The sequence below is a fragment of the Carlito syrichta genome, unplaced genomic scaffold (assembly GCF_000164805.1).
Source record: "Carlito syrichta isolate Samal-C Ts95f unplaced genomic scaffold, Tarsius_syrichta-2.0.1 Scaffold302529, whole genome shotgun sequence".
NCBI classification, from domain to species: Eukaryota; Metazoa; Chordata; class Mammalia; order Primates; family Tarsiidae; genus Carlito; species Carlito syrichta.
The window spans coordinates 148962-162577 of NW_007246625.1; the positions used below are offsets into that span (position 1 = coordinate 148962).

The 13616-nt window shown below is 37.6% G+C and overlaps 1 protein-coding gene across 2 annotated transcripts in view; it reads right to left on the minus strand.

The window, feature by feature from the left end:
• MRRF (mitochondrial ribosome recycling factor) overlaps positions 1 to 13616 on the minus strand; it is a 62198-nt gene that overhangs the window by 48214 nt on the left and 368 nt on the right. The window contains exon 2 of one of the 2 annotated variants that reach the window (XM_008056793.2): positions 8573 to 8784. In XM_008056793.2, coding sequence (XP_008054984.1) covers positions 8573 to 8756 — 184 coding nt within the window. In that variant the 5' untranslated portion in view covers positions 8757 to 8784. The remainder of the gene's footprint in view (positions 1 to 8572; positions 8785 to 13616) is intronic. The other variant, XM_021711720.1, reaches the window with a different exon arrangement.

Here is a 13616-nt window from a genome sequence, read left to right on the forward strand (position 1 = left end):
AAAAAAAAAAAAAGAAAAAGAAATTAAGAGCAACCATCAAAACAGTAATAGAATATATATAGTCAAAATTCACAGAGATGAAAAAAAGAGGGAATAAAGAAAACTGATTAATCTAATAGAAAGGAATAAAGAAAGAAACCATGACAGAGAAAGTACAAAGCAAAATAATAAAACAAATATTCAGTGAATACAACAAACATAAATGGACCAAAATTACCAATTATAAGTTAGAGATTCTCAGCAAAAATTTTTAAAAATCTAGTCAGATACAACATACAAGAGGTTTTACAAATATATAATATCACAGGAAGTTTAATGTATAGGGATAGAAAAATTATAACCCTGGCAAATATTAACCAAAAGAGGCTGCTATAGTTACATTATTATCAAACAAAAAAGATTTTAAATCATCAAGATGTCTATCCACCCAAGGAAATCTACAGATTCAACATAATTCCTATCAAAATGCTAGCATTATTTTTCACAGACCTAGAAAAGACAATACATAAAGTCATATAGAAGCAAAAAAAAAAAAAAAAAAGCCCAAATAACTAAAGCAATCCTCAGCAAAAGGAACTAAGCTGGAGGCACCACTCTTCCAGACCTCAAACTTTACTATAAGGCTACAGTAACCAAGAGAGCATGGTACCAGTACAATACTAGACATACAGACCAATGGAACAGGACAGAGAATCCAGAAATAAAACCATAGACCTTCAACCAACTCATCTTCAACAAAGCCAACAGAAACAAACATTGAGGAAAGGAAACCATATTTAGCAAATGGCACTGGAAAAAACTAACCACATGCAGAAGAATGAAACGGGATCCCTAAGTATCACCATATTAAAAAATTAACTCGAAATGGATCAAGGACTTAAATGTGAAACCTCAAACTATAAAAATCTTAGAAAAAACTGAATACCACGTGTTCTTACTCACAAGCAGGCCCTGAACACTGGCAGACACTGGTCACTGCTAGGGAAGAGAGAGAGGGAGGAGGGAGGGGAGCATGTGACATCACACTGGGTACCTGATCCACTATCAGGGAAAGGGAGGGCCAGCTGGAAGCCCAAACTTCACCTGCAAGCAATCTTCTTATGTAGAAAATCCTTACTTACATCTCAAAGCTCTAAAGTAAAAAAAGAAAAAAGAATCTTAGACAAAAACTTAGGGAACATCCTGGACACTGGAGTAGGCAATGAATTCATGGTCAAGTCCTCAAAAGATAAGATTGACAGGTAGGACCTTATCAAACTAAAAAGTTTTTGCATAGTAAAAGAAACCATCAAGAGAGTAAAGAGACAACCACGGGACGGGGAAAAAAATACTTGCAAGCTATACATTCAATAAAAACCTAACATCCAGAACCTACAAGAAACTCAAATGAATTGACAGGGAAAAAAACCAAACAACCCCATTAAAAAGTGAGCAAAGGATAAGAATGACACTTCTCAAAGAAAGACATTCAAACAGCCAACAAACATATGAAAAAATGCTCAGCATCACTAATCATCAGAGAAATGCAAATCAAAACTACAATGAGATACCACCTAATACCAGTAAGGATGGCTATCATTAATTTAAAAAACAAACAAACAAACAAAATAAAAAAACAGTTGCTGGCACGGCTGTGAAGAAAAGGGAATGCTTTACACTGTTGGTGGGAATATAAACTAGTTCAGTCTCTATGGAAAGCAGTGTGGTGATTCCTAAAAGCTAAAACTAAAAATTGATGTTCCATATGATTCAACAATCCCTCCCTTGGGAATATGACTGGAGAAACATAAATTGCTCTACCAAAAGGATACCTGCACACGGATGTTCACTGCAGCACTATTAACAATAGCAAAAACACGGAATCAACCCAGATGCCCATCGAAAGTGGATTAGATAAAGAAAATGTGGTACACATATACCATGGAATATAGCCATAAAGAGGAACAAAATCATGTCATTTGCAGCAAGATAGATGCAGCTGGAGACCATCATTTAAGTGAACTATCGCAGAAACAAAAAACTGAATACCACATGTTCACACTCATATGCAGGCCTTGGTCACTGGCAACATGACCACAATGGTGGGAACAACAGACACTGAATACTGTTAAAAGAGGGAGGGAGGGAAGAAGGACAAGGGGCACACAACAACACACTGAGACCAGGTCAGGGGGAGAGAGGGCCCACTGAATACCACATGTTCTTACTCACAAGCAGGCTCTGAACACTGGCAGACACAAGTCCAAACCTCACTTGTACACAACTTATTTATATAGTAAATCCTCACATGTACCTCACGACTAAAATAAAATATATGCGATAAAGATTTTAAGACAAGCCGGGCTTGGTGGCTCAGCCTGTAATCCCGCGCCTTGGGAGGCTGAGGTGAGTGGATTGCCTGAGCCCACGGGTTCATGACCCGCCTGGGCAACTTGGCAAGACCTCATCTCTACAGTAAATCAAAAAAATTAGCCGGGTGTGGTAGCGCGTGCCTGTAGTTCCAGCTACTTGGAAGGCTGAGGCAGAAGGATCACCGGAACCCAGCAGGTCGAGGCTGTGGTGGCCGGGAGCGGTCACTGCACTCCAGTCTGGGCGACAGACTGAGCTCCAACTCAAGAAAAAAAAGGATTTTAAGACAAAATATAGTATTAGAAATAATGAGGACCACTTAAAAAAGATAATATAAACAATTCATCAGAAAGATATACAATTCTGAGCTAAATATATCCAATAAAATCCTCAAAATTAACAGAATTAAAAGGAGAAACTGAAGAATCTACAATCATACTAGGAGATTTTAATCCCTGATAACTGATAAATTAAGTAAATAAATAGAAACTTTGGTCAACACAATTAGTCAACTCGATTTAATAAACATATATACAACCATGCAAAGACAATACACATTATACTCAAGCACACTTAGATTTTACACAAAATTACCATGTTCTATCCCACAAAGCAAATCTCAACAAATATCAGAGAATCTATTATCAAACAGAACATGTTCTCTGACCACAGTAGGATTAAGCTAACCCCAAAACAACTATATGTTTGAAAAACATTAAACACTTCTAAATAACAAATACTCATGAACTAAGAAAAATGCATAATGAAAATTCTGAAATATTTAGGAATGACAATAAAAATACCACATATCAAAAACTTGTAGGAAGCACTTAAAATTGTATTTAGACAGAAATTTATAACTTTAAATGCTTAAAAGAAAAGAACAAAGTATTATTCACAATAGCCAACATATGAAAACAACCAAAGTGTTCACGAATAAAGAAATTCTGTGTGCACGTGTGTGTAGTAGAATATTACTCAGTCTTAAAAAGAAAAGAAATCCTGCCATTTGCCACAACACGAATGAACCTAGAGAACATAATGCTAAGTAAAATAAGCCAGACAGAAAAATACTGCATGATCTCACTTATATGTAGAATCTAAAACAAAGACTATAGTTAATAATATTGTACAAGCCAGGTGTAGTGGCTCACAGTTGGAATCCCAGTAGTTTGGAAGACTGAGGCAGGAGGATTACGTGAGGACAGAAGTTCACGACTAGCCTAGGCAACATAGTGAGACATTTACTCTATAATAAAAATCAAAAAATTAGCCAGGCATGGTGGCACACACCTGTAGTCCCAAATACAGAGGAGGCTGAGGTGAGAGAATCACTTGAGCCCAGAAGGTCAAGGCAGCAGTGAGCTATGACTGCACTTCAGCATGGGTGACAGAATAAGACCCTATCTCTAATTGAAAAGTAATAATGTATAATACACAGAATTTTTGCTAAAAGAGATTTTATTTTAGATGCTCTTGCCATACACACATAGAAATGGGTAACTCTGTAAGATAATGAATATGCTAATTTACTTGGTAATAAGTAACCATTTCACAATCTATGTGTATATCAAACACCATGTTGTACACCTTAAATAAATACAATGAGTTTACAAGGAAAAAAAAAAACACAGCTAGAAAGAGAATAAGTACATGAAGAAAGTAAACAGTAAAGACCAGAAATCAATACAATGAGAAAAAAGAAATCAACAGAATTAAAGACTTTGTAAAAAGGCTTATAACATTGACACACTTCTGTTAAGAACAACTGAGGAAAAGAAGACAGTAGACATAAATAAGTAGTATTAAGAAAGAAAAAATGAGCAGAGGCGAGAAGATTGCCTGAGCCCGCGGGTTCAAGACCGTCCTGGGCAACATGGTGAGACCTCATCTCTACAATAAATCAAAAATTAGCCGGGCGTGGTAGTGCACGCCTATAGTTTCAGCCACTTGGAAGGCTAAAGCGGAAGGACCACTGGAGCCCAGCAGGTCAACACTGGTGTGGCCATGAGCATGCCACGACACTCCAGCCTGGGCAACAGAGTGAGACTCCAACTCAAAAAAAAAGAAAGAAAGAAAGAACAAGGAGATATGATTATCAAAAAAACCTTAATAATCTTATGGATAACTTCATGACAACAACTTGGAAAACAGAAAAAATAAAAAATCCCCTAGAAACATACAACTTAGTAAATTAAATCAAGAAGAAAAAGAAAATCTAAGCAGTGTTATAATCATTAAAGAAGCTGAACCTAATGCATACACATGCACACAAATAACCAGATCCAGATGATTTTCTAAGTTCTATCAAACATGCAAGGAACTAATAATCTTGCTTTTTTATAGACCACCCCATTAAGAAAGAAAGACAGTTGTACTCTTCAACTCATATGATGAGGCTAAAACATAGTCTTTATGCCAACACCAGATAAGGGTAATACTAGAAAATTATGCCCATCACTATTAGAAAGTTACATTAAGGCTAATCTCACATACAAACATAGACTCAAAAATCCTAAATTAATACAGTTTTAGCAAACCAAATCCATCAACAACAAAATGTTTTTGGGCAACAAAATGAGATATTATCTCTAAAAAAATAAAAAAATTAGCCACGCATGATGGCGTGCGCCTATAGCCCCAGCTACTCCAGAGACTGAGACAGAAGATTAGCTGAGCCAGGAGGTTGAAGTTGTAGTGATCCACGAGTGTGCTAATGCACTCCAGTCTAGGTGCCAGAGTGAGACCCTGACTCAAAAAAATACCAAAAAAACAAATTCAGCAATGTACATACAGATTATGCATCAAGAGCAAGTAGGGCTCTTATTAAGAATATAAAAGTGGTTTAACATCAGAAAAAGCTATGGAGGTTGAGTCACCACCTTCATAGATTTGAAAAATCCATCATCTCAATAAATGTAGTTAGAGGTCAGGTATGGTGGCTCATACCTGTAATCCCAGCATTTTGTGAGGCTGAGGTGAGAGGATTGCTTGAAGCCAGGAGTTTGAGACCAGTCTGGACTGCACAGCAAGACTGAATCTCCATAAAAATTTGTTTTCTTAAAAAAAATACTAGGTTGGCATGGTGATGCGCACTTGTAATCCCAGTGTACTTAGGAAGCTAAAGTGGAAGGATCACTTGAGCCCAGGAGTTTGAGGCAGCAATAAACTGTCATCATGCCACTGCATTCAAATGGGTGGTGGGGGCGCGGCGGGGGCAGGCCGAAGGGGAGGGTTGAGATTGGCAGCAGTGGGAGGGGTGGGCCATACCTCATCAACAAGAGTACCTACATAATGAACATTTGTATAACTAACCCTGAGTTGTATCCCACACATTCAAAAATTTTTCAAAGTAAAAATTTTAAAAATGCAGTACGAATATTTGATTAAAATTTAATATCCATTGAAAAATAACTCCTAGCAAAATAGGGTCAGAAGATATTTGTTTAAAAGAGACTACCAAAAGGAAACATAATTCTGGATGTTAACATACAAAAAGTGTTCCCTATAAAGTCAAGAAATAAACCAAAGACGTCTATTACCACCCACAACATTCAATCAAATTGTACTAGAGTTCCTAGCCAAACCAGTGAAGAGGGAGGGAACATATGTACACATAAGTGCGCCAAAACACATGTACAAGAACGTTCACGGTAGCATTATTTTAGCTCAAAACTGGAAGCAACCCAACCAATTACTGAACAGATAAATTTTGGTATATACCTTCAATAAAATACTATAAAAAATGCACAAAGAACTGCTACATGTACAATATGAACAAATCTCACAAATAGATTGTTACCAAAAGAAGACAGACACAAAAGAACCCATACTGAGTTCAAGAAGGTCAAAACTAACTGTAGTGCTAAAGTAAATAGAGTAGGTTATCTATCAATATAGTGGGAGAATGACAACTGAAAGGGACATGAAGGAAGCTTCCAGAGTACAAGCGACATTCTATTTCTTGATCCAGAGGTTGGTTACAAGGTTGTGTTCTCTTTGTGAAAATTCACTGAGCCATAACTTATGATTTATGTATGTACATTGCTGTATACGTGTAACTCAAATTTTAAAATGTGTCATATGTAAAAGTAGCAAAAAAATTATATGATACCCCAGAAATAAACTTGATTAAAGAACTGTGCAAGATCTTTCTAAAGAAAACTTGACAATATGACCAAAAATTTCATACAGAAAAGAAAAAAGTCAAGAAGAAAGTGAGAGTGGTGGAGGAAAGATTTGTACCACTAGATTCAAGATTTTATGACAGTGATTCAGGTAGTAAGGAATGTAGTACAGGAAGAGATAAGAAATTCAACAAAATCAAGAGCTCAGAAACAAAACCATACATCTAAAGAAACTTGACATACAACAGAGAGGACACTGCAAATCTGGGAATAAAGAACAGGCTAGTCAATAAATGATTTTGACACAGCTTATTACCCATATGGGAAAGACACTTAAAATTAAATTTCTTGGCCATGCTCAGTGGTTCAGCCTGTAATCCCAGCACTTTGGGAGGCCGAAACGAGAGGATTGCCTGAGCCTGTGGGTTCGAGACCCGCCTGGGCAACTTGGCAAGACCTCGTCTCTACAATAAATCAAAAACTAGCCGGGCATGGTAGCAGGCGCCTGTAGTTCCAGCTACTTGGAAGACTGAGGCGGAAGGATCGCTGGAGCCCAGTAGATCGAGGCTGTGGTGGCCAGGAGCGTGCCGCTGCACTCCAGTCTGGGCGACAGAGTGAGACTCCAACTCAAAAAAAAAAAAAAATTAAATTTCTTACTTCACACCATATTCAGAAATAAATTATCTTGGGAATAGGAAAAAACTTCTTACACAAGACACAAATGAAAAAGGACTGAAAAATATGACATTAAAACTTATATATTCAACAAAGACGACACCACAAAGTAAAAAGCAAAAAAAGATACTTGTAACAGATACAATCATCAAAGGATTAGTATACCTAATGAACCAAATAAATGAACCTAAAGAACCCAATAAATCTAAAAGAAAAAGTCAACAACCCACTCTGTAGCCTCGAACTCCTAGGCTTAAGTGATCCTTCAGCCTCAGCCTCCCAAGTAGCTGGGACTACAGCCAACATGCCACCACACCCAGCTAATTTTTTAAATCTTTATTTAATACAGATCGTCCTGCTATGCTGCCCAGAATGGTCTCAAACACCTGGGCTCAAGCAATCCTCCCAATTCAGCCTCTTGAGTAGTTGGGAATACAGGTTTGAGACATAGCACCTGGCTTAAGCAACCAACTTTTAAACAGGCAATCAACGAAGACACAACTGAATAGCCCATAAATTAGAGTCTATAATACTCAATGATTTATCACAGAAATAAAGATCTGAGTACTATATGTACTCACTCATAACAGGGCCCTGAATAATACTATAAGAAGGGGACTGGCAATAGTGGGACATTGCCAGTGGGAGAGGGGGACGGGACACATAACACCAATAAGGGTACCCATACGTTACTTGTACGATGACCACTTCTGTACCTAACCCTGAATTGTACCCCACATCTTTAAAATAAAAGATTAAAGAAGAAAAAATAGAAAGACACAGACCCTATCTTCATCAGGTCCAGCATGGATGACAAATAATAATCAAACTTATAATTAATTAATCACTGCTGTTCTAACTGCATCAAAGATAAAATAACACTACACACGAGTACCAGTAACAGGGGACCTGACCTAGTCTGAGAGGTCAAGGAAGGCTTCCCTGAGGAAGTGGCATTTAAGCTGAGACCTGCAGTACATCAAAGTCTCATTCTTGGATGACACAAGCCATTAAGATCATCCATCTAAATCCATGGCTTTAATACCCCCTTCAACTAACAAATTTCTGGTTTTAATTAAACTTCCAACAGGAAGGAATATAGTGATCTCTGCTACAAACATTCTGGTTTGCTTGGCACGTATACCTCTAATTCTAAAAGAAAGAAATTAGACATTTTCTGATATTAGGCACTGAAAACAAATGAGACACCATGGTGATGAGGAAAAGACCCTGGGTTCTAACACTGTCTCCACCACTGTAACCCTTTAAGTTAATCAACTGAACTAGCTGAGATACTATATCCTCACATGGGCAAGAGAGAAACTCAGTATATTTCTGAAGTCTTTGCCAGCTATGATATATCATTCAAGGGCTCAAGATAAGAAAGATACAAGGTGGGAGAGAAAGGCATATGTCTCTACCTTTGGCTTTCTTGGTAGCAAAATGGCGGATTGGTAGAGCTGAACAGGCCATGTACTGACTATAGTCATGTTGTCTTTCACTCACAATCTTCAGGTTAACTTCTGAAACAGGTCTGGTCAAGGCTGCAAGGTAATTGCGAAAAGCAGGGTGGACTATGCGGAGGCACTTTAATCCCAAGGCCATGACTGAAGACAATCCTTGGGAACATTCACTAAAAAGAGTAAGACCAAAAAAAAAGATCTAAGTAAAAGAGACCCTACTGCAACTTCAGATAACTCATACCAATTATCAAGCAACTCCCATAAACTGAGCTACATACTAGGCAACTTAAACACGTTACCTCTAATCCTCCTTCCAACAGCCCTAGAAGGAAATTATTATTAACCTCATTTTACAGGATGAAAAAATTGAAGCTCAGAGATTTAAGTAGCCTACCCACTTTGGACTCCAAACCCCAAGCTCTTTCCACTACACCAAAATGCCCATTAAGTAAATGTGCAGCAGACTAAACCTTTAATGATGCTAATTAAATACTTCTATGAGAAAAAGTGCAAAATCTTGATAAAGTTTAAAGAGGGAGAGCAGAGCACTAGAAGAGGACTTTAAAATAAATAAGAAAACCATTTCAACAGGCATAAAATGACTGAAAAATTCACACAACAGCATTTAATTAAAATTTTCTTTGGTTCCTTATGCACTGATTACCAATTAGAATGCACTATACCTTAATGTGAGTCTAAAGCATGATTGAGGCATGAGGTCTTCCATGGTATAGAACCAAAGCTCTGGAAAATGCCACCCCCCACTGTGTTAACACAAGTTACACAGTATACTTCTGAGGATTTTTAACCATGAAAAGATGCTATTGGATACAACTACCCCTGAGATAGAACACAGCCCCAGCTGACAAAGGTAGCATTAATACACTAATAGCTTCTGCCAGGAATCTGGCTATTACTCAGTTGAAAATTAAGAACAATTAATTTTCAAATACCTGGAAGCTTCCATCTTTGAAAAATCAGTCTCATGCCTCATTAAAAACAAAACAAAACAAATCCATCCTAAAATTCTGATGCAATACAATGGAGTAAATAAGAGCATGCATGGATTTTGTAGTCAGAAGACCTGGAATACAATTCCAGTTCCACCACTGATTAAATACTACTGAATATTCTGTGCTGTGGTTTCCTCACTGTAAAATGGGCATAATTGTGCTTCTTTCTTAGGGTGGGAAATAATAAATGAAGTTATGCCAGTAAAACACTTAGCACAGTGCCTAGAAGATAGCAGGAACACAAAGAAATGATACTTATTGATTGCTATCACCTTTCCTTTCAAAAACTTTCATGGCAGGGTCAGACACAATAAAGAAGTCTTTATGTCATTAATAATGGGCAAGATATTCTAGAGTCAGTCAGACTAGGTCGAAATTTCAACTCTAGCAACTTACTCTTTTCTGGGAATCACTTTCCTTATCAATGAAAAACATCACCCTGATTTTAAAATAAAATGAAATAATGAAAACATGTAAAATTGTACCTAGCACTAGCACAATGCCTGGAACATAGTAGTGACTTAATAAATGGTGGCTATTATTATCTTTAGTTTTTAAAAAAAGGCAAATGAGTAGCACAAAGGCAAATAACTTATTCTAATAAAATTTTTCATAGCAAGAAATGCTAGAAGTTAGTGATCAAGCGTATGAAGTCTGTAAAAACATCTCTGGATAAAAAATGAAGAAATACTCTTTCTTTTTCAGTTATTATTTCCAGTAGCAATTATTAATTGAGGTCAGGTCTGAGCTGTATGTGCAACCCATATTATTTCATTTAGTCCTATTATTACTTCACAAAGAAAGTATAACAATCCCCATTTTACAGATGTTGAAACTGAGGCTTGAAGAGATTCATTCACTGCCCAAGGACATGAAAGTAACAGCCCAGCCCTATTTCAGCAGAAACTGCTCACAAAAGTTTGGCTCAAAGTGAAGTTTCTATATCTAGGTTTTTTTCCCTAATACAATCAATGCCTAACTCATAGTTATAACCAAATATGGCTATAGAATAACGTGTACTTTTTTGAGTTTTTTTTAATCTACAGGGTCTCAATCTGGCTGCTCCATTTAAGACAGGTTTCCTGGTGTTCCTGTTGCAGGTCATAATACCAACCTACAAAAGAACAGGAAATCAAAATGGGTTAGAAATAAACAACCTTTGACAGAAAGCGTGGCACCCGAAAGCAGACCCAGTACACGTGAACCGGAAGACAACTCTATAAATAAAACGCATTGCTGAAATGCTTAAGGCGTAGATTTTAATTGCACAGAAGTCAGGAAATTTCAAAGTGGAAGTTCGACAAAGGCAGTCCCTTTATTGGTAGATTAAGGTAGATGCTTTAGGACATGCACATTAACATTCAGTTCCACACAGATAAATAATTAAAGCTGAGGAAAGAAATGTTATGAACCCAAGTATTAGCCAAAATTAACCTATACACAGAAGGAATGTGAAGATCCTAGGTTTTGCATGCAGTCTGGAACTGGAATCTCAGCTTCCCCTTTTAGTAGCTATGTGACTTTGGGTAGGTCATTTAGCTTCTCTAAGCTACAGTTTCTACATTGTTATCATGGTATATTGAGCCTTTCAAAAGATAATTATAACAACAATAATGGCAACAATAGCTAACATTTATATACTGATAACTATGTGACAAAAACTATTCTAAATGCTTTATTAATACATAACTCGTTTGAGCCTCATGATATCTCATTCAAGCCTCATGATAACCCTGTAAGTATTGATTACCCCCATTTTACAGATGAGAAAACAGAGGCACAGATAATTTGCTTAAGGTTTGAATTCAGAAAATTTAAGTTCAGCATAATGGGCACGGTTGTGGGTGCCTGTAGTCCCAGCAACTTGACATGCTGAGGCAGGAGCATTCCTTGAGCCCAAGATTTTGAGGGCAACCTGAGCAACACAGCCAGACCCTGTCACTTGGGGAAAAACAAATGCTCAATACAATGCTTAGCATCCAGTAGGTGAACAATGAATAGCAGTTATTATACGATCTCAACTGTTGAACTATTGAAATATTTTTAGGGACAGCATCTTACTCTGTCATCCAGGCTGGAGTGCAGTGGCACAATCCCAGCTCACCACAGCCTAGACCTCCTGGGCTCAGGTGATCCTTCCACCTCAGCCTCTGGAGTAGCTGGGACTACAGGCATGAACCACCATGTTAACTGACCAGCTAATTCATTTTTTTTTTTTTTTTTTTTGTAGAGACAAGGTCTCACTATGTTGCCAAGGTTGGTCTCAAACTCCCGGCTGGGTTCAAGCAATTCTCCTGCCTCAGCCTCCCAAAGTGCTAGGATTACAGGCATGAAAATATTTTTTAAAACTACTTGGAGCACACACTGGTTTTCCAAAGTTGAGAGTCTCAAAATTTGAATTTCCCAGTTCTTCATAGGTGGTGCATTTTAATTTTGGAAAGAACTAGATGATGAACTCAAAGTCCTGGTTTACCTGCTGTCCCAGTAACCCCTTCCAAACCAGCTGTAGACTATGTATACTTATAATATGTATATTTTAATAAATATGAGCATGTACATACGCAGACCCTTGCTGTATGTAAAATACTTTCACATGTATTATCAAATGTAACTATCATAATAGCCAAAGAGTGGTAATTACTACCCACATTTTACAAAATAAGCAAACTGGTGTTTCATTTCTCAAACGCTACTCCTGCTCCAGGGTCTTCAGTCATACCATTGAATCCGTTTGACAATCTCCCCTCGCCTCTTTCACTACCTCCCCATTTTTCTTCCACATTTCAGCTTAACCATCTTCCTCATAGGATGGCTTCCTTGGCCACCTCCTACAGCCCAACTAGGTCGTGTCCTGCAATCCATTTTCACAGCACCCTATACTTCACCATATCATTTGATTTTTTAGCAATATAAGCTAATCTTTGTGTGGTTATTTGATTACTGTCTAATTCCCTCTGTATAAGTGATACAAGGACTAATCTATGGTTGTTTGCTGCTGTATCACAGTGCCTAGCCCAGTGCACAGTGTACATTGTATAAATATGATGCATACATGAATACAAGTCCAGAAAGATTACACAGACTACATTGTATAATTATGATGCATACATGAATCACAGACTACATTGTATAAATATGATGCATACATGAATACAAGTCCAGAAAGATTAAGTCGGGGTCAAAATGCTGAACTCCTCCTACGGTAGGTTCTGGGTGACCCAACATGGCCTCCACTATCTCTTGGGTTTGCCAGATCTTTGCTTAGAGATAAGGCTTGTTCTTCTCCAAATTTGGTGTCATGTAAAGAAGGATACTTGTAGTATCTGAATATACACAGAAACGTCAGCTTAACAGATGGAGATAGGGCTTTTGCCTAAAACCTAAGAAATCTGGATTCCAGTATTCCTACCTCATCACTTCTTGTCATCTGTCCCCTTTAAATTCACAATCACCTGGGTTCAAAACTCATTTGTGGCAGCTCTTTCACCGACTTGCAACTGTATCAAATCATTTCTCCTACCTAGGTTTTGTTTCCTCAACTATATAACGAAAAGATCCGATCAGGTTTTCATCCTTTCCAACTATAAAGCTCTCCAAGACTCAGAAATGCGAGAGTGTGGTTAAAAGAAAAGGTATTAAACTTAGAAAAGATTCGGGAAAGAGTCCTGGTTCCAACACTTCACAGATATGTAACCTTAGATTAGTCAAACTCTCTGACCATCAATCTCATCTGTAAAATGTAAATGACAATACTATTTGTCAGAAGTTATGTAACTGGTGAAGGACTACTGAAATGACAACTATTTTACCATTGGTCGGCACAGAGTAGTGGTTAAAGGTTCAGGCTTTGGAGTTAGATAGACCTAGGTTTGAATTTACGCTCCGTGACCTTGGCAAAGTTACCTCCTTGAGCTTCCGGTTCTTCGTCGTGGAAGATAATACCTACTCCCACAGGATTGTTTTGAAAATTAAATGTTCCTGATAATTGT